This window comes from Hipposideros armiger, unplaced genomic scaffold, assembly GCF_001890085.2.
Source record: "Hipposideros armiger isolate ML-2016 unplaced genomic scaffold, ASM189008v1 scaffold_33, whole genome shotgun sequence".
NCBI classification, from domain to species: domain Eukaryota; kingdom Metazoa; phylum Chordata; class Mammalia; order Chiroptera; family Hipposideridae; genus Hipposideros; species Hipposideros armiger.
In genome coordinates, this window is record NW_017731383.1 from 490465 (window position 1) to 510209 (window position 19745).

Consider the following 19745-nt stretch of genomic DNA (forward strand, 5'->3'; position numbering starts at 1 on the left):
CGGCCCGCGGGCGGCCCCCAGCGGCGCGGGCGGTAGGCCTCCTCCGGCGCCCGCGCGCGCCCTCAGCCCGAGGGCCCCGGGGACCGTCCGGCTCTTCCCGCGCCCCCGCCCCCCCAGACCATCACAAGCCAGCCTCTGGCATAACAATCCCTCAGCATCCTTCCGGAGTGGTCCCCGGCCTGTTAGAACACCGGGGGGCCCTGTTCCTTCGGTCTTACCTCCTGGACTGCCCAGGCAGGATCCCCCAGATGAGGACAGACAGACGCCCCCCAAGGGTCAGGAGTTTGCCGGAGGACCCCAGAGCGCCCACTCCCAGCACTCCCTTGAGGATATAGGAGAAAGTGCCTCCCAACAGAAAGTTTCCTTCCTTTTTACTGACAAGGTGACATTCTACTACCCGGATCTCTACGGTCACCAAAGCCAGAACTGGCGTGGCCACCAAGAAACCTTTCTGGTCCTTGCAGTCCTCTGTGGGTGCAAGTCCCTCTGCCCCACGAATGACCTCCACTTCTCTTCAGAGGCACCAGGGTTAGGTGGCCATGGCTGGGAAGATGGCGGGACGCTCTGGGCCTGAAACTCAGGCCTTGTCATCAAGTCCCTGGATGGAGAGCAGGCCTGGGCTCCTGGAAGGGGGACGGAGGTGTCCCAGGACACAAATGCTGGCGAGCACTGGACAGAGACCCCCTGGCCCAGCCAGGGAGACCAGACAGCTAACAGCAGGCTTGGCTGCAGCCTTGGCTCTGCAGGGAGGCTGACGGAGGGGCCAAGGTCTGGCCGTAGTCACTTGCCGGCAGGAATGAGGTTTGCCCAGGGCAGGGGAGCCACGCTGGGTGCCTACCAGCAGTGCCTGGCAGAGGTGGTGACCTCAGAATGGACGGCCGGGGACGCAGTGCTCCCCACCCAGCGCTGCTGGGTGTTTCCACAGTGTGCTTTTGTGTTTGCTGGCTTGTGACACGACTTGAATTGCCTCCCCCAAAAAAGCATGCTGGAGTCCTACCCACATGTGAACGTAGCCTGATCAGAGACAGGGTCTTTGCAGATGAGCAAGTGACAATGAGGTCATCGGGGTGGGCCCTTCCAAAAGAGGTTCCGGACACAGACACACAGGGAGGAGGCCGTGATGAAGGCCATGGAGGTGCCTCACCGACAAACCCAGGAAGGCCCAGGATTGCCAGCCGCCTCCAGAGCGACAGGGGAGGCCTGGATCAGAGCCTCCCTCATGGCCCCAGAAGGAACCAGCCCCTCCATCTCCCCGGTCCTGGCACAGTCCTGGGAGGATGGCCCCTGTCCTGAGGGGCTTGAGGAGGAAGGAGAGTGACCAGTCAGGTCTGCCAGAAGGTGCAGTGGGGGGTGGCTGGGAAGGGTGGGCCTGAGGGCGGGGTGCTGGGGGAGTGGGCATGGGACACACACGCAGGGGAGGACGGACACCCAGGACCCAGGACACAGGTCTTTGTGGTTGTGGGGGGCCCTGGGGACAGTGGCCACCAAAGTCCACAGAAGGTCCAGGGAGGGCTCCACTTGGAGCCCGTGGGCACAGACACAGAGGGCTGGGGACAGAGCCCAGGGCGGTCGGACAGTCAGGAGGCTGTAGCAGGCCGGGGAGAGGGGCTGAGGTGACCTGGGCACCAACAGCCGGGGCAGAGAGTGCCCGCGGGAAGGCTGAGAGGCTGTCATGAAGCCAGGAAGGGAAGGGGTGAGCGAGGGCAGGAAGGACAGGAGACAGGAGAGGGGAAGCTGCCGGGAGGATGTGGGTGCCTGGGGGGGCACAGAGAGGACAAGCCCTGAGGAGGAAGTGGCGTAAGGGCTTGGGTGCCCCCACCCCTGCAGAGGCGGCCCCTTTCCCTGGCCCCCGGAGCCATGGCAGGGCACCTGCCACAGGCAGCTCTTTTCTGCCCCAACACCTGCTGTCTCCAGGTCCCTGAGAAAATTCTGTGAAGCAGGGCGGGTGGCACTCCTGTCTGGGGCAAGGTGGGGAATGCACTGAGCCCAGAGGGGGTGGCAGCAGCAGGCCAGTCCCTCCTGCCCACGCCCCACTGAGCCTGGTGCTCAGGGAGCTCACAGCTCCGTGGCTGACACTGCGCCAGCTGGGCCAAGCGAGGGGGGGGGGCCTCCCTCCAGGACCCTCCCCTTGACAGCGTGCTTCACTGAGCAGCTTGGTGGAGAGGAGACAGGGACCCAGCAGAGAGCACCCACAGGTTTAGGCTGAGTTTGCCCCGACCCGACCCGGCATAGGTGGGAGGAAGAGCGGGGGCTGCCTTCCAGAACCAGACCCCACCCTGAGCCCTCCCCAGACGCATCACGGCTCTTGGGCAACCCCAAAGTCCCGCTGGCCTTGGGCAAGACGCGAGCAGGGCGGAACCAGGCCAGGCGCCTTCCTCTGGCCCTCACCAGGCCAGGCGGCGCGGCCACGGCCACATCCTCCCCTCTGCCCTCCCGCCCTCCCAGAGCCTGCTCCGTGCCAGGCCTGGGAGATACCCTGGGGTTCTTCCCAGGAGTGGGGAGCTGGGGATTTGGTGGTGTCAGTACCCTGGAGGCAGCCCTCCACGGGGCGCCCGAGTGTCCGCTGGACGGGAGTGGGAGGCTGAGGCAAGGGAGCCAGCCCACCAGAAGGGCAACACAGAACCACGACGGGCGCTGCAGTGCGCTGGCCCTGAGGACAGCTTCCTGGGTGGCTGGGGACGGTTCCTGTTTCCCAGTCAGCCCTCACCCGGCGCAGTCCTGCAGCCACTGCTGTCAGCCTCTGGCCCCACCCCAACAAAGAGGATCATCTTGTGTTTCAGCAAGAGAAACAGAAAAAGCAAAAGGAAAGACGACCCGCGGCACAGCTGCGTCACTCAGGAGCTTTGCAGGAGAGGAAGACGTGGCAGCAGGGAGCCACCCTCCCGCCGCCCCAAAGCCAGAGGCATCAGTGATTTGCAGCCCCGGAGAAAGGCTGAGGAGCCAGAGGGTCCCTGGGACCAAAGAGGGCTCCACCTCGCTAGCGCCAGAAACACCCTCATAAGGTGGGGGCCTCCGGGGATGTCCCCAAAGGTGATATTGGGATGGGGGTGGGGCCTCTCCATGGGGGCAGAGGTGCTAAGGTTTGTTTAATAGATTTGGGGACATTTAAAGATAGTGGTTGCCTGGTTTCCCAAAGAGAAACAGTGTCTGACCCGGGGAGGCGGGTGGGTCTGGAAGGCTCTTCAGCCCCTGGGGCTGCGCTCTCCGGCTGGGAGCTGCTCCCAGGCCATCAGGGACGGCCAGGGACGGTGGCCTGGCTCAGCGCCTGGGCAGGGCGGGCACCCCAGGCAGCCACCCTCCTGGGGACGGGCTGTGGACCAGTGGGGAATGGTTGTACATACTCCATCTTCAGCTGGTCCTGTACATGGTTTGGGGAGAAGGACAAGGCCCGAGCGAGGATGCTGGGGTTCACTCTCTTTCCCGGGCCCTGCCCCCTTTCAGCAATGACCATGGAGCAGTGGGTTTTAAGTTCACACGCAAATTGGTACAACTCAAAAAAATTCACTTATAAAGGACTCTTACAAATCAATAATAACAGGACAAGTGACCCAGATGAACAATGGGAAAGGGGTCTGAATGAACCAATGGCCTCAAGCAGCAGGTGACAAGCAGCTCAGCACCGTTAGTCACCAGGAAATGCAGATCAAAACACCAAGAGACGGCCCCTAACACCCACTGGGATGGCCAGGATTCAAAACCAAAAAGCAAGTGTCGGTGAGGATGCAGGGAACCCAGCGAGGCCGACTTGCCTGCCGCAGCCCCCCACAGCCCCTCTCATCTTGTGTGGCCTCCAAGGGACCCCAGTTCCATTTCCGTCCCTTGGAGCCTCTGCCCCGGCACTCGGTCTGCAGGTGTGGTCAGTGGGCCCCGTGCCACCCGCTACGTGCTGCCCTGCCGTGAACAGGGCTGCTGGCGCACAGGTAGGACAGGGCGTGCTGACGAGCCGCAGCTGGGCTCCGGAGCCCCCACATCCCTAGGCTGGCTGGCTCCTCAGGAGCATCTGGGGTCTTAGGTGCGCTCAACTCCCTTCTCCAGTGCTGCAGTGCCCCCACCAGCCAGCAGGTGCCGCCTTGCCACCACATTCTGTCCCTGAGGTGCCACTGACCCCGTGGGTCAAGGAGAACAAGGGGCAGAAAGCGGGTTCTCAGGGTGGTTGACCCCGCCCACCCCCCATAGCTGGGCTTTTGTCATTCAGTGACACGGTCTCCAGGCCACACAACAACCCGCCCCCCCAAAGTGGTCCCCAGCCCAGCATCCACAAGGATCTATGCACCTGGGACAAAGGCTGCCGGTCCCACCCTAGGAGAGCCTGAGGTGGGTGGGACTCAGAAGCACGGGGCTCTCCAGCCCCCTCCCTGCAGCCCCTCTCTCCAGGGCGTCCACCAGGAGGGGAGGAGAGGGGAGAGGAACACCTGCAGGCACACAGGGCGGATGTCCTTGGGCCCCTGAGCTGTCTGGGGAGGGGGGGGTGCCTGCGATAGGGGACAGCAGGGCTCAAGAGGCAGCCACCTGGCACTCTCTCTCTGCCAGGGCACAGCTCCAAGGTCCACTCCTCCCCACCCCCAGGTCCACCCCCAAGCCCGTGCCTCTGGGGACAATCCTGGAGGGGCTGTTGCAGGTTACTGGCCACTGTGGGACGAGGCCGGGTCAGTGTGGTTAGACCACACGCTGCCGTGCGCCAGTCCCTCCTCTGGGAGCAAACAAGCCACTCTGGCCTGTCCAGACATCCATCTCAGGACAGCTGCCCCGTGGACGGGCCACCACTGCACCCGGTGCCAAGCCTGACTGCTGGCCAGGCGGCTCACCCCCAGCAGGGCACAGCCTCAGAGCCCTGGCTGCCCCTCCTCCGGGGGGGAGCCCATGAGGGTGGAGGGGGGACCAGGCCTGACTGCAGGGAGCACAGAAGGCAGTGGCAGAAGGCATGATACAAGCCTGGAGGGTCCTCAGTGGGGGAGGGGGTGGGAGTCCGGGGCCTGCTTCCTGGGGACCTGCAGACCAAGGTGGCAAAGGGGCCGTGAGGTGGACCCTCTGGGCATTGGGGAGGGCGCAGCCGGGCTCTGGGCCTGGACAGGTGTGTTCGCCTCTCTCGCCTCCTCTCCTGTGAAAAGGGACCGGCTGTTCCACTAGGAGGCAACCACGGGCCACCCAGCCTGTCTGCACACTGGGCACTGTGGACAAGTGGGAGGCCTGAGGTTTGCTCCTCTGTCCCTATTTCCATCTGAGCTCACTTCTGCCTGGCAACTCCAGGCAGGTCTGCTGTTGTCAGCTGTGGGCCAGGCGTCCCTAGGTGCTGGCTTGTCCAGTCCCAGCCCAGGGCGCCTGCTCTGTGGCTGATAAATTCTTGTGACTTTGGGGGCAGCCTGCTCGTCTGCAGGGTCGTTGACCGGCCGGTTGCTCCTGACCACTGCAGCCCCACAAGTCCAACGTCAGGAGGGGCCTTGAGCATTTGGTCGAGCTCGCCCAAGGTCCTGCTCCGGAGTGTCCTAAAGCAGCCCCACAGCAGGGACAGACGTGCCACGACTCCCACCTTCCCGAGCACCCCACAAGCCGCAGAGCATGGTGGGCACGGCCACGGTGTGCCCCCTAGTGAGTAAGCTGGTGGGGAGTGTCCTCCCGGGCCTCTCGCAGGAGCCCGGCCAGACTGACCAGCGCCTGATCAGGCGGACCCTTCTCCAGGGAAGGCGCCCCTAACTTTGCCATGCACAGTGGCACGCAGCTGTGGAGTTCGGTTCCACTCCCCCAGACTGGAGACTCGTAATTTTACTGACAGTATTATGACCAAGTCAAGTGTTCCCTGGCCTAACAGGACGCTCTTTAATGGCTGTTGCAGTAATAAAACCCCTGCTTTCTCATCCATACACATCTAAGGTCACTGAAAGGCTGACTCCAGGCACCAGGTGGGCGGAACGACCGACACCACAGGCAGCTCATTCCCAGGAAGACCAGCGTAAGGCGGGCCCACGGACGGGGAGGTCGCTGAGGGCTGGCTCCATGACTACGCGAGCAGTCCTTGGGGAACAAGACCTGACCCCACAGTCCCCCACTCCAGGAGCCGTAGGCCCGCCCTGCGCTCTGTGGAAGCCAGCAAGCGCCACCCTGCATTCCAACATGTAAACAGCGCAGTTTTACCAGGAAGAATACACTGGGCTGTATTTATGGACAATATAAAACTGTAACCACAGGCACATAATTTATAGATGTAAAATTACACAGAAACACAACGAGCTTCTTTAAACTAATGATTTTATTGTTTCTATAAAAACAAGACACGCTTGTTATTAAATACGTGAGGAAAGCCACGTGTTGTCAGCTACACCGCCTGGTGATGGGTGTCACGGACATACTCCAGACGTGTCTCTTGTCAACAGAAACTAGAACTGTCCAGGCAGCAGACAATTCACAAGACTGGAGCCGTTCACACATGCGGTGGCTTGTTCTGACTTTCTGAGCCTGTTGATTGGAAGCGCACACCCACCCTTTCTGTCATTTGCCAGCCAAGCAAGTGCCAGATTTCAGGGGAACATGGACTTACACGCAGCCATGAGGGGGCGCCATCCATGACTGGGTTGCTGAGAATCAGGAGAAACCCAACAGCTGCGGGGGGGGGGGCAGGGAAACACATTGAGTTGCTCAGGGACCCTCCCGATTACGGCCAGTGGCCTTCCGTCTGGGGCAGAGCACTGGGCACAGGAATGAACGAATGGCCTTGTCCCCAAAGCCTGAGTCATCCTGCAGGTGTGATGAAGGATGTGGAGATAAGAGGTGGTCCTGGGCAATCAGGTGGCAAGGGCGTCACGGTGGGTGTCCTTACAGGAGACCCGAGTCCGAGAGATGAGGACAGGGCAGAGGTCAGGGAGGAGGAGCAGGGACACAGAAAGGCAAGGCACGCGGGCGCCTCTAGAAGGTGGAAAAGGCAGGAAGCGTTCCCCCACACTCCAGACCCCCCTCTCCAGGCTGTACCACGATGAACTTGTTAAGCCACCAAGTTTGTGGCTTGCCTGGTCAGAGCAGTGGCAGGAGGCTTTACAGAACGCTTCAGGACGGGGAGCTCTGGCTTGCTCCTGAAGGCTGGCACATCACTGGCAGTCGAGGGACGCAGCCCTGCACCTGAGCTCCCCAAAAAGACCCGTGTGGATGAGGCCGGGGGCTGGAGCGAGCCAGACCACGGAGGGCCCAGGCTGGAGCACGGCTGCCTGACCTCTGATCGCTCCTGCCTCAGGAGAGGATTTGGAAAATGTCCATGAAATCGCCTTTGGGCGCCTTTTAATAACACTGTTGCATATCCCAACAAGTGTACATGAGAAAGAAAACGCGTCCTTTATAGAACAAGTGATGGACTACCAAAAACACACAGTGGCCGCTTTAGCAGGGGCAGGCAGGGTCAGAGGCAGCTCAGGAAGCCGCTGCCCCTTTGGGAGGTCAGCATTCCCCACCCGCACCACCGCCACCCCCAGCTATTTTCTGACTGCTCCTCTTCCTCCTGTCCTCCCAGACCATTTGTGCCTGCATTGCCCTGTTCGCAGTTCACTGAAGGTGAACGAGAGCTCAATCGTGTATATAAAGTTCAACTACAATTGGTTTGATACAAAATGTGTTTTCAGTCACTTCAGACTTCCAAAAAGCTGCAAAAGTAGGACAAAGTCCGTGTGCCCACTTCTCCAAATAACATCTCACGTAATCATATAACATGCATCCAAGATCCCAGAGCTGGGGTCCTGCCCACTGCCCCTTCCCAAAGCTTCATGTCTGGGACAGCCCCTCAGTGTGTCTCTCAGGGCTGTGACACTTCTAAAGAGCACTGGTCCTCATCTGTAGAAGGTTCCTCAGTAGATGAAGGTTATGCATTCTTGGCAAAAAAGCCCCACAGAAGTGATGCTGTGCCTCCTTGGAGCACCAGGTGGGGGTACCAGCTGTGGGGAGGTCTCCCTCCCAAGTTACAGTTGGTTACGGTGACCACACTGTACGTTTCTTGTCCCCTTAGTAATCACTAAGCACTTGAGCGCAGGTCCTCAGCACCAGCCACACCCCGTCCACATCACACACCGCCCCTAACCTACCATCTGCCGTTGTTACTGCGGCGTTTGCCAGCGGTGGCTCATCCCCTCGGGAGCTGTGCCTCTCCCGCCAGCTCCATCATTTAGCGATTTGCATCAGTACCAACTCTGGGGCAGTACTTTATTCCGAGGGCAATAACCCATTACTGTCTTCCTGTCATTACTCAGTGTCCCAGATTGGGCCACTGGGAGTGCCTCTACGGGGCCTCCTGGTTTTAAACACGTGCCATTAGTTTTTCTGCAATTCCTTGCTTTAGACACGAGGTGGTCCAGGCTCACCTTGGGCTCTCCTGGCTTTGGCCCTGGAGTCAGCTGTTTCAAGGGCCGTCCTTTTGCTGGAGACGGTGTTGGAACCCAGGATCCGGGAGCTGGGTGTGCCCCTTGCTACTGGGTCTCACGGCTTCCAAGCTGTGCTAAGCTGGAAACGTGCATGGAGACGCCCGCGCACGCCGGTCTACTTCTGTGTCTAGTTGCTGTCCTGCATCAGCAAACCGGCTGGACACAGCCAGCTCTTACCCCCAGCATACCTCTAGCTTTTTCAGTCTGATCATAGTTCCAGAACACTGTCCATGTGAAAAACAAACTCACTAAATAGGGCACAAAATCTTGTCTTTTTGTCTCTAGCTTTGGTCAAAACCCTGCTTCCAAAGTCACTCAGCCATTGTCTCCCACTCCCCTCAGTGCAAAGTTTGCATTTGTAATATGGTGCTGGTGTTCCATTCTGGGTCCCAACTCCCTGGATTATTTTTCGAGCATGTTGGACATGAATGTGAGTGATCCTTCTCACTAGTTTCTGGTGTGTTTTGAGTTTCTTTTCTGTACAAATACACAGATATTTCTCGAGTTCCTTAATCTTTTTCTTTCTTTTTTTTTTTTTTTTTAAGATTTTTATTGGGGAATTGGGGGATGGGAACAACGCTGGGGAATCGGGGTAAGGGGAACAGACAAACAGACAAGTTGCTGTCGCTTTTGTTCTTCAGTCTAGTTGTGGAGGATGTTGCTTCACTGACCCAAGTTGGCACCATCATTGCGCTCTTCCCGGGTGAGGCACCAGTCGCCGGCCTCTGGATGGCTGCTCACCGCAGCCGCTGGCCACCCACACCGGCTGCTGGCTAACACATGGCAGCCCACGGCAACCCACTGCCACAGGGGCTGCAGCCTACAACGTCGCCGGCAACTCACGGCAACCCAGCTCCAGGTTGAGCTGCCGTTCAGCATCTCAGCTGTGGAGGGCAGTGTCACTGGCCCTCATATGTGGGACCCGAACTGGGGCCCTGTGGTGTCCCAAGCCAGTTCCTAACTATCGCGCCACTCGGTCAGCCCTCATCTTTTTCTTTTTAACATACTACAGATACGTTTTTGGGTTCTGCTGTTTTCACTCAACAGTATGTTCGTGGGTCGAAGTCACTCCATGTCAGCTGAGATGTGCCCTCACTGTCCCCATTCCTTTCTGCACTGCACGTGCCTACTGTGTGGACGAGCGTTTACTCAAGCACTCGTACGGAAGGGCACTTGGGTCTCTTCACGGTGTGTAACTACAAACAAACTAGAATCAATAACTGAGCGTATGTAATTTTATGCTGTTGAAAAATACGAAATAGATGACGGCTCAGTTTGGTTTGGTGATAAAAACCAAGACTTTTCATAAACTAGACAATATGCAAAACATCTGCAGTGTCTCCTCAAAGGTTTCCAATAGCGACCAAACAATGAACAGTGACCAGCTGCAGACAGGAGCAGTTGGTGCCACACCATCAATGTGGCGAATGGTGCCAAGTGGGAGGGACTCAATTCAGGGAGGGTCTCACCAAGAGACGTCCATCACTGCAGGACTGAAAATAGGACATTAACACAGAGAACTGGACACGGCAGAGAGACACCCTACCACCCGTGGCTGAGGAGTGGAGGGCAGTGATTTCCCGGAGCCCAGGCCGGCCTGGGTCAAAGTCAGCTGTTCCCACCTGCGAGAGCCTGGAGAAGACGCAGCCACCGCCAGGGCTGCTGTCCAAAAGGACATGCCCAAGATTCTCCCATCACCATCTTCCATTGGCCACACTGGGACAAAAGCCAGCTGACCAGGAGCCAGGGAGGGGGGACAGGTTCGAGGGCAGGCAGGCCCAGACCCACACGCACTCTGCGTTCTGTTCGTGGTTCTAAACCCTGGTCAAATACCAAAACCCCCCAGAAATCCTGGCTGTTCTTGGGGAAAAAACTGGACGGTACTGTGTAAGTCCAACTGCAAATGCACTGGCATTCTGTTCTTCAGAGCTACAACAAATGAGTTATTGAAAGTAAACACGTAGTTTTATAAACACAGTCTGATACAAATCAGAACATGACCCTGTGATTAGAAAGATACGTGGTGTTCAGGCATTGCCAGAAAAAGATCGAGAAGTCAAACATGTCAAAAGCCAGACCATTTCTTACTTTCTAGTTAAGGGAAAAAAAAGGAAAGAAAACCATTTTGCTAGGGAATAGTTTTCTGATGACATCTGTCTACATAACAGGCTAAAATTCATGAACATTTAGCATGCTGGTACTGAAAATATGTTCAGAGTATAATAATATAAAGCCACCATTTCGCAGGTGACCCGAGCTGTCCACTCACTAATGAGATCTTCCTCAGCACTCTCCCCTCCTGTTCGTCATGGGCCTCCCAGGGACTCCGTCACAAGGATTTAAAGATCAAACTTAACACACTTGGGAGGAAATGAGAATCTAAAAAGAAGGATAATTTTCAAACTAATCTGGGGGTTTCAGAGCATGAGCCACGCCCCCAGTCGTGTGCCCACCAAGGAGGTGTGTCTATTCTGATTTCATGAGACGATTCCAGGGCACCTGGGCGCCCCTCTGTCAGTCACACCACCTCGGAGGGACACCATCAGGGTGTCAAAGTTAGTGCCACCACTCTGTCCCAGATGATCCCCGACAGAGCCCAGCAGTCTTCTTCCCATCAAAACTTAGTTTTTGTCTCTGATTTTCCATCTATCAAATCTCCAAATCCCAGTTTTTCCAGTGGTTCTTGTGCCATCAGTTGCCTAAAAGAAAAAGGGACAGTTGTCAAGGTGGATGGGGAAGAGAATGGGGATAGTGTCCACAGGGCCGCGTGAGGCTGTTCCCTTGCCGTCAGTCCCCCCGAGCGGTACCGAGTGGTGCGTCAGACCTGGCCTCCCGCTGCGTCCACTCAGGTCAGAGCCACAAAGTCCAAGAGGCCTGCACGGCACCGTGCCGAGCTCCCAGAGCCTCCCTTCTGCCCCCATCGCTTGTGCTCCCAGGACAAAGCTTGGTTTGTGGTTCTGTTTGGGGGTGGCAGTGGATGACACCAGCTTTCAGGGGCCTTCCTGCTCACCTCCCGGACGTGCTGGGAGAAGATAAGAACTGCCTGCCCCGTGCCGGGAACATGGGGTGCACTGCCACACACTGGCCACCATCACTGACAACCCAGCTCCCACCGCGGAGCACATGTGCCCCACAACCGCAGCAGGTGAGGACGCGCAGACCCAGACCCTCCCCACCCCCCACCCCTGCACGACAGAAACCTAGGAATGCAGTGAGACACAGACAGCACAATTCTGAGGTTCTGTGGGCCCAGTGCCAGCCAGCCACACTTCTGCAGAAACACAAAACGGCTCTGGGGAATGACCTGCTATCCCGAGTTCCCACAGGCTGTCCCCATCCGGAAAACTAAACAGCTAGGGTGTCTGAGAGGTGCTTTCAAAGACTTCACCAGTGGCGATAACGAGGGGGGAGATGAACGAAATGAGGGATGTTTGCCATTACTGACGCTGCAGGTGAGAGCTGCACTGCTCTACTCCTGTGTGTGCTTGACAACTCCCACTACAAAAAGCCAGAGTCCACTTAAAAATAAAGTGTGCTTATCGGCCGCACGACGCTATCTGCCTGTGTCCCCAGGGCACTGGGCAAGCTGCATGGGCCTCCTGAGCAGCGGGCACTGTGTTCCTGGCGCTGGTGCCTCCGCCTGTCTCTGCCCCTCAGGCCGGGGCTCAGCCCCAGGGTGCAGGCTTCTCTCGCCTGCTCACGTGCCCAAAGCAGCAGTGACGGGGCCAGAAGGGCACACTCGATAAAACCAACCAGAGTCCAGCCAATACCAACTGTGACGTCAGCTCGGAGGACAGGGCGTCCCTCTCCTGTCTGGAAAACCAGGAAGTGTTGGGAAGGTCAAGACGACGACTGCTAGTTTGATGCGCAAGCCGGGCCTGGGCGATTGGAGGCTCCCCACAGCACGCCCTCATCTCCCCGGGCTTGGAATACACACTCCCTTTCGCTTCCCCACTCAGAATCTGCCCGAGGACGCGGCCAAGGCAGAAATGTGGTGATGACCATCTGGACAGGGTGCATGGCTGACTCCCGTGAAGTACTCTATGTACTTTTATTTTTTTTCAATTGGGGAATCGGGGAAGGGGAACAGTGTTGTGGAATTGAGGGAGGGGAACAGCCAAGTTGTTGTCCTTCAATCTTAGCTGTGGAGGGCGCAGCTAGCTCAGCCCCAAGTCCAGTTGCCATCTGGCCGCCCGTTGGCAGCTCAGTGCGGCTCAGCTCAAGGTGCCATGTTCAATCTTAGTTGCAGGTGGGCATAGCCCACCATCCCATGTGGGAGTCGAACCGCAAACCTTGTTGTTAGGAGCACGTGCTCTCACCAGCTGAGCCATCCTGCCACCTGTTGGCAGCTCAGCTCAGGCTCAGCTCACTGGCCCATGTGGGAATCGAACCGGCGACTCTGTTGCTCAGAGCTCACACTCTTAACCAACTGACCGCTTGGCTGGCCCCCTCTACGTGCTTTTAAGATCCTGGCAGGCAGGCATGGAAAACTACTTCCTGCAGCCTGGTAGGTAAATCTCCTGCTTATTAACCTGCCACCTGCCAAGCTGGCGTGGCCTGCCTCTTTCTGCGGTTGGTTCGAGATTACACCTGGGAAGCTCCCGACAAAGGAGGCCCCCAACAGGAAGTTTCATGGGAAAGGTGGCAATCTGGCCTGGAAGGAGGCCTGGAGCTGGGACACAGATGTTGGGGTGGTAGGGACGCAGAGATGCCTGAGGAACCATCATTTTTAAGTCCTTACAGGGCTTAAAAAGCAACTGTCACCGAGACTTACTTGCCTCAACAGCGAATGCCTGTGGGCCACCGGGCAGGCAGCTGAAACGCCGAGGTGGGCTGAGGCTTGGACAGTGGGTGCCACGCCACCCTACCGGTAGCAGCCCCCTCACGTGGCCTCTGAGCTCTGCGTGCTGGCTGGTGAAGAGCCAGCAGAAGACCCCAAAGCCCAGTGCCCCTGACCGGTGGAGGGGCCGAGTGCGGGGGTGAGCGCGCATCACCGGCTGCGAGGGGCAGGCCAACAACCCCCTGAGGTCTGTCACCTAACCCTCAGGAAGACGTCCCCAGAACGCCAAAGCCCAGTCGGGCAGCACAGGAGTTCCACAGTCGTGGGCTCACAGGACACTCCTTGAACCCGCGGGAGGCCGACGACGACAGGCTTTCACCACATCTCGGCAGGGAGCACGCCTGAGCAACAGTTCTTAAGACTGACCTGAGGCTTGGCTGTGGCCAACAGAACAACGACCCCAGACGGCGCCCTCACCCCTGGAGCCTGGCACCTCACCAGGCAGCGGGGAAGCAAGCTGGTTCTGGGGCGATCCAGACGCACCCCTAAAACCGGGGGCCTCCGCCAGCTTTGGTCAGAGGGGGCTGTCGGGAGGGCGGCGCCACGAGCCGGGGACGCGGTGCCTCGGAAAAGGCTGGAAAAGGCCTGAGACGGGGAACAGGCGCGGCCTCCAGAAGGACCAGCCCTGCCGAGCCCGCGGCTCCAGCACCGGGTGTCAGACTTCGCCCCGCAGAGGTGAGGCGACGCACTTGTGGTGACGGAGCCACCTGGTGAGGGGTCTCCTTCGGCTGCTCTTCCCGGCACCGCGGTGACAGCAGCACGACGAAGGGACGAGGAGGAACGCACTGCACGTCAAGGAAGGTGTGGGCCGGGCCGCCCTCTTCCTGCCAATCTGTGCGTCTCTGTAAAATCCAGGTCCCCGGCGAAGTCGCTAGACGTGGCGGCGGTAACACTCAGCGCGTCCTTCTCTCACCGGACGGCTTCCACGCCCCGCGTCAGCGCGGAACGGACCGAGAAAACGACCCATTTCCTGGTAAGCGTTTCCCAGGGGCTGAGCCGTTCAGGTCGCCCTGGACGCTTCATGGGAAGCTCCTTCCTCCCGGCCACTCATCCCACCGCCATCGCCCTAGAAGCACCGAACTCATGGCCCCGCGTGACTACTCACGCACCCCCGATTCCTCGGGCCACAGCCATGCGGCGTTATTGCGGCGACCTCGCACTAAGACACAGCCCCGCTGGCCTTGCGTCGTCTCTTGCGCGGCCCGCCGCCTCCCCGTCCCATTCCGAAGGGCCCCGAGGCCACGCGGGACCAACAAGCGCGCGTGCCCGCGGTCCGCGCGGGTGAAAGCCGCCGGCTGCGCCCACAGCCGCCCGCCTGTCGCTCGGTCCGCGTTTGCGTGGCGCAGGACCCCGACCTTCGCCGGCGCGTCAGGAGCGCCCCGCCTGGGACAGGACGCGCCCCCGGAACGCCGCCCCCGGGCCACCCGCCCGGCGAGGGTCGCGGGTCGCGCCGCGCGCACTTGCCTCTCCATCCTGCATTCCAGGTACTCCTTGGACTCCTTTCTGCACAAAGCGTTTTCAGAGTTATTCTCACGCAGGCACTTCATGAACGCCTCCTTGAAGCGCTTACACTCACCTAGGACGAAACAGAAGGCAGCGTTCTCGTTCGGGAGCGAACGCGCGACGCGCGCGCGACGCGCGGCGGGGCTGCCCCCTCCGAGCCCGCGGCCCCGAGAAACACGCGGGGAGCGGCCGTGTTTGGAAGTTTGCAGAGAAAGACGCCGGCCAGCCCCGCCGCTCCGTGACGCCCCGCGCTGAACAAGCGGGAGGCTTCCACGGGCTTTACCTCACGACGGGCCGTCTCCTCACGAGACGCTCGGACGGGCCCCCCGCGGCCCCGCACGGCCCGGCCCGCCCTCGGGCTTCCGCCGGCGCCCAAGGCCCGGGGCCCCGCCGCTCACCGAAGTGGTCCAGCGGGAAGCTGCCCTTGTCCGGGGGCCGCGGCTGGAAGCTCTTGGAACCGAAGTTCATAGCCGTCGACATGATGGCGGCGCCGGAGCCCCGGAGCGCGACGCGCCGTACGCAGGCCGGCCAGGCGAGCGCCGAGCAGGCCCCGCGCGAGCGCCGAGCGCGTCCGGCGTCGCGGGTTCCCCTGGCCGCGAGGCCCCGCCCCCGGCCCGATCCCGCCCCTCGCCGCGAGGCCCCGCCCGGCCGCGTGGGAGCCCCCTTGCTCCGAGGGTCCCCCTCCAATCCCAGCCCCTCTGACCCTCACAGCAACCAGAGGCGGAGACCTAGCCGTCATCTCGTTATGATGAGGAAATGGAAACTCAGAGAGGTTCAGCAACTCGCCCAAGGACACACAGCTTCGGTCCACCACAAGTCCCAGGACAGGCGGACTGGCACGTCCTGGCAGGTCACACGGACATCTCTGCATCGCTCGGCGTCCAGTGTGTCCGCAGGGCTTTTCCCCGTGGGCGCCCAGGGCCTGATCATGGCGCTCACCATGTATGAGATTCCGGGGCAGCTCAGAACAACAGAAATTTAATCTCACAGTTCTGGAGTCCGCAAGTCCTAGACGGAGGTGCAGGCAGGGCTGGTTCCCCCTGCTTCCAGCCCCTCCCCGCTTTTCCGGGGCTTTGCAGGCAGTCCTTGGTGCTCCTTCCATCACAGATGCATCACCCCACCTCTGCCTTCGTCCTCGCCTGGCTTCTCCCTGTGGACATGACTGTGTCCAGTCACCGGGTTAGGGCCCACCCCAGTGACCTCCCTTTAACTTATGATATCTGCAATGACCCTGTTTCCAAAAAGGTCACATTCTGAGGTTTTGGGAGTTAGGACAGGGACACAATTCTATCTGTAACTAAGTCAAAGTGCATCCTAAACAGTTAAGCCCCAGGCAGTCATTTGTTGTTATGGCAACAAAACAATAGTGAAAGGGCTCAGCGGAGACCCCTGCAGTCCTCAGCGGAGATGCTTCTCAGCCCTGTTACCTGGGCACCCCCACTCTGCACCCCCACTTTTTATCTGGGTGATGGGGATGTGGGTCAGGGCCCTCACAGCACCGCCCCCGGGGGCCCGCAAGTCTGCCCTGAGCTCCATCCACTCCCCGTCCCAGCCATTTAAGTCATTGAGCATGTGTGCACCAGGCCCTGCAGCTAAGCACAGAGCATCCTCTGCCACAGAGCTGGCCCCTCCAAACACGCTTTCTCACCCCAGGTCCCTGCTGTGACTACGGCTCCTTCTAAGGTCAGGAGGCGGAGCCAACTCCACACATTGAGGTGCTTCCAGAGAAGTGCCTGCTAACAAGTCCCAAGAGTCCCATCCCAGAGCCTACTCCTCTCTCATCAAGGCCTGGCTTGGACACCCCCTCCACTCCAGGAGGCTCCCCCCACTCACTGGGCGCCCTGCCCCTCTGCAGTGACCACTGCTGGATCTAGTGCCAGGGGCGGCATTCGCTGTGTCCAGCACCAGCACAGAGCTGGCACCAGTGTTGGTGACGAACCAGCAGGGGGCTGCTAGAAACCCCTCCAGTTGTCTGGACCCTGATGAGTCTCGGGCTCTGGGTCCACTTACAACTACAGAAGGACAACTGCACCTTGTTCTTGTCACATGAACAACCGCTTGCCAAATTCCAGTTACTCATTAATGTGTTTGCAGAGCTGTGAGCAATAGCTGCTCTTATCACCCAGTAAACGGCACTTTTCCAACGAGGCAGTAAAAGGGATGGGGCCTCCCCCAAGGTTGCCCGCAGCTTCTGGCCTAGTGGCCCGGCCCGAGGGATCATTGATTGGAGGTGACAGCTTTTGACTTGTCTTTACCTGGCAAATGATTATTGGTTTCTCTGAGATGTTTAGCTGGGAGAGAGGGGAAGGATTTTTAGCTGCAGTGCACACACAGGAAAAGTGGGGGAGGAACCTACGTTTTTGGAACCCTCTTGTGCACTGGCTATTTCACATGGATCCCCAGGGCCGAGAACAGTGCCTGGCACCCCGTAGGTGCTCAGTCGATATTCCTTGAGGAATGAACCCAGTTAGGTGGCTATGATTATCCTCATGTCACGCCAGAGTCAAGTCCCTGCCTGAGGTTGCTTCGCCAGTTGTGTGCATTATCTACCGAATTCAGGGGGATACCGACCGCTGGCTTTGCTCATGACTCACAGTGTGGGTAGGCCTTGGGGGACAGGGCCCAGCTGGAATCAGCTGGAGACCCCCCTTTCCTCACGCAGCTGGAGGACATGCAGGAGGAGGGGGCATCCAGAGCCAGGGCCCGGGAGGTGGGGGCTCCTCCCGAGCACCTCCATACATGGCCACGCCCTGGGTGGGTCAGTGGGAACCAGGAGTCCACTGGAATCTAAGAAGTAGGGATCCCGTTTCTGTGAATTTGTTTTACAGCATCCTTCGCAGCTGTGCGCAAAAATTTGCACACAGATATTTTTAGCAGCACGTTGGTGACAGCCCGAGACAGGCAACAGTCCCAGGGGAGCAGGTTCCTGACTGATGGAGATGCTCTTTGTCCTGTGAGGGGAGCTTGCATTCACATCTAAACCACCTAACTGCCCTGCCCACGTGCTGCACACTGCATGAGAATCAAGTTGGGAAGGGCACAGCGCGGAGGGGTCCTTCTGGACTTCGGGACCCTCTTGCTGGTGCGTGTCCATTATCTATCGAGTGGATGAATACCCAAACTAACGTCTCCATACATAGCGGGGTGCCTGGTGGGCCCCACAAAAGATGGGCCCACCTGGTCTTTGCAGATGTCATTAAGGTAAGAAACCCCAGACGAGGCGGTCCTGGATTAGGGTGGGCCTACTTTCTATGACAAGTGTCCTTACCAGAGACAGAAAAGGATAGAGACGCAGATGCAGGGAGCGCAGGCCACGTGACAGCGGAGGTGGCTATGGAGAAAGGCTGGGGCCACCAGGGGCTGCAGGAAGGGTCCTCCCAGAGCCTGGGGGGCATGGCCTCGCCTACTGAAGGAGGCAGCATGGAGGACTGAGCCCCCCAGCCTAGGACCCCAAGTTCCCTGCCTCTAGGCCTCCCCGCCCCCCCGCTCCCCCCGGTCACACTGCAGCTCCCGGCCAGGCACGTCCTTCCCGGCTCAGGAAGGCCTGCCCGGCTGCCCCCCTCCCCGGCCGCTGCTCACGCTACAGGATTTGCACAGGCTGTTCCCTCCAGGAGAGTCTGGACTCAGCTGACACTGCGTCCTCTGGAAGATCCTGGCCTTCTTGACGCGCTGTCCCCACTGTGCCTGAGGTGTTTTCAGTGGCAAAGTCACTGTCACTGGGCTGCAGGGGCCTTTTTGGATCTCTGCAGCACCCATTTCCGTAGCCCTATCACCTGGCTGAGTGTCGCACACACAGGCGCTCCATGAATGCTCACCGAATTCATTAACTGAAACTTCGTGGGCGGGCAGGACCCCCAGCCTGCACACTGGTATCAGCCCAGGTACCAGGCGCTCAGCCTGAGTGACTTGGAAACTCAACAGTTAGAGAGCCATCCTCTCCCTGCAGACCCACAGCTGTGCAACAGGACAGGCCACCTGCGAGGTAGTGAGCGCCCCGATGCAGGAGGTGTGCAAGTTAAGGCCGGGAGGAAGTAAGGGCCCTTGGGCTGCCTTGACTCTGGGGTTTGTGTAGGGGCACCCCAGGGGACAGGCCCCGTGGTGACAGGCTGGTGGGGATGGGGTTCTAGGGGCCTCATGTTGGGGCAGGTGGTGTGAAGCAGGCCCAGCCACTTCTGGTGCCAACAGCCCTCCTGCCCCACAAAGCTCGTCTGCAACGCGATGCCTCTGCCCCTCCCAGCAAGGCCACCAGGGTATAGGAGGCTGGAGCGTGGCACACACAGACAGGGCTTGTAAGCCCAGCCACCTGTCACCCCGTGGTGCTGCCCCAGCCTGCAGGGTGGACCCCCACCCGCCCCACCCTGTCCTGGTGCAGGCCGGTGCCTCCTGCCCCAGGTAACAGTGCTTACAAAGCCACCAAGGAGCAGACTGTCACTCAGGGCGAGCTCATGTCAGAGCCTTGGTGGGGGGAACACTGTTGGCGACCTCTGAAGGTGTCTGTTGTGCAGACCCTCATGGGCCAGCCCCAGGCTCTCCACACCTGGTAACCCCCACTGGCCCCTGTCAGAGAGGAGCTGGGTGGGCACAGCGGGGTTAGGTTTGGGAGAAGCCCACAGACCTTGGGGCCCCAGGGGGCCCCGTGGAGGGAGGCTCAGAGCATGGGGAGGGCGGGCTCCTCTCTTCAGAGCTGGGCTGCGTCCCAAAGCCCTGGGAGTCCTGGCTCTGATGGGGTGGCTGAGGCAGAGGGCTGAGACCCTCCGGGGGGGGGGCCCTCTCCAGAAGTGTGAGGGACGATGGGATACCCCCAGACAGCGCCCAGCTCCCTGCAGAGACTCGACCCCACATTCCACACACACCTGTCACTTTAAGCCGCCTGGCTGTCCCCTGCAAACTGCTCGTTCCACATTCTCGGGGTGGTGGGGTGGGTGGGGTGCGGGCACGCCCTCCCAGAGGCCTATAAGGCCCAGGGCGGGCCCAGGGAGGGGAGCTGGGGCCCCATACCCGCCGTCCTC

At 59.7% G+C, this 19745-nt stretch overlaps 1 protein-coding gene across 1 annotated transcript; it reads right to left on the reverse strand.

Moving 5' to 3' along the window:
• Nucleotides 1-10279: 10279 nt before the first annotated feature.
• On the reverse strand, nt 10280-15294 carry COX19 (cytochrome c oxidase assembly factor COX19). The gene is made up of 3 exons (XM_019637394.1): nt 15135-15294; nt 14698-14809; nt 10280-11092 (listed from the first exon to the last, which is right to left on the reverse strand). The coding sequence occupies exons 1-3, from the start codon at nt 15214-15216 to the stop codon at nt 11008-11010; spliced, it is 279 nt and encodes a 92-aa protein (XP_019492939.1). The 5' UTR covers nt 15217-15294; the 3' UTR covers nt 10280-11007.
• Between the last annotated feature and the right edge of the window lie 4451 nt (nt 15295-19745).

Bases quoted from the DNA above. Each gene is read 5' to 3' on its own strand.
- COX19 (XM_019637394.1), bottom strand. From the start codon at position 15,216: ATGTCGACGGCTATGAACTTCGGTTCCAAGAGCTTCCAGCCGCGGCCC. The intron at 14,810-15,134 runs GTGAGCGGCGGG...GTTTCGTCCTAG, and splicing joins CTTCCCGCTGGACCACTTCG to GTGAGTGTAAGCGCTTCAAG. The intron at 11,093-14,697 runs GCAAGTGCGCGC...TTTTTCTTTTAG, and splicing joins CTGGAATGCAGGATGGAGAG to GCAACTGATGGCACAAGAAC.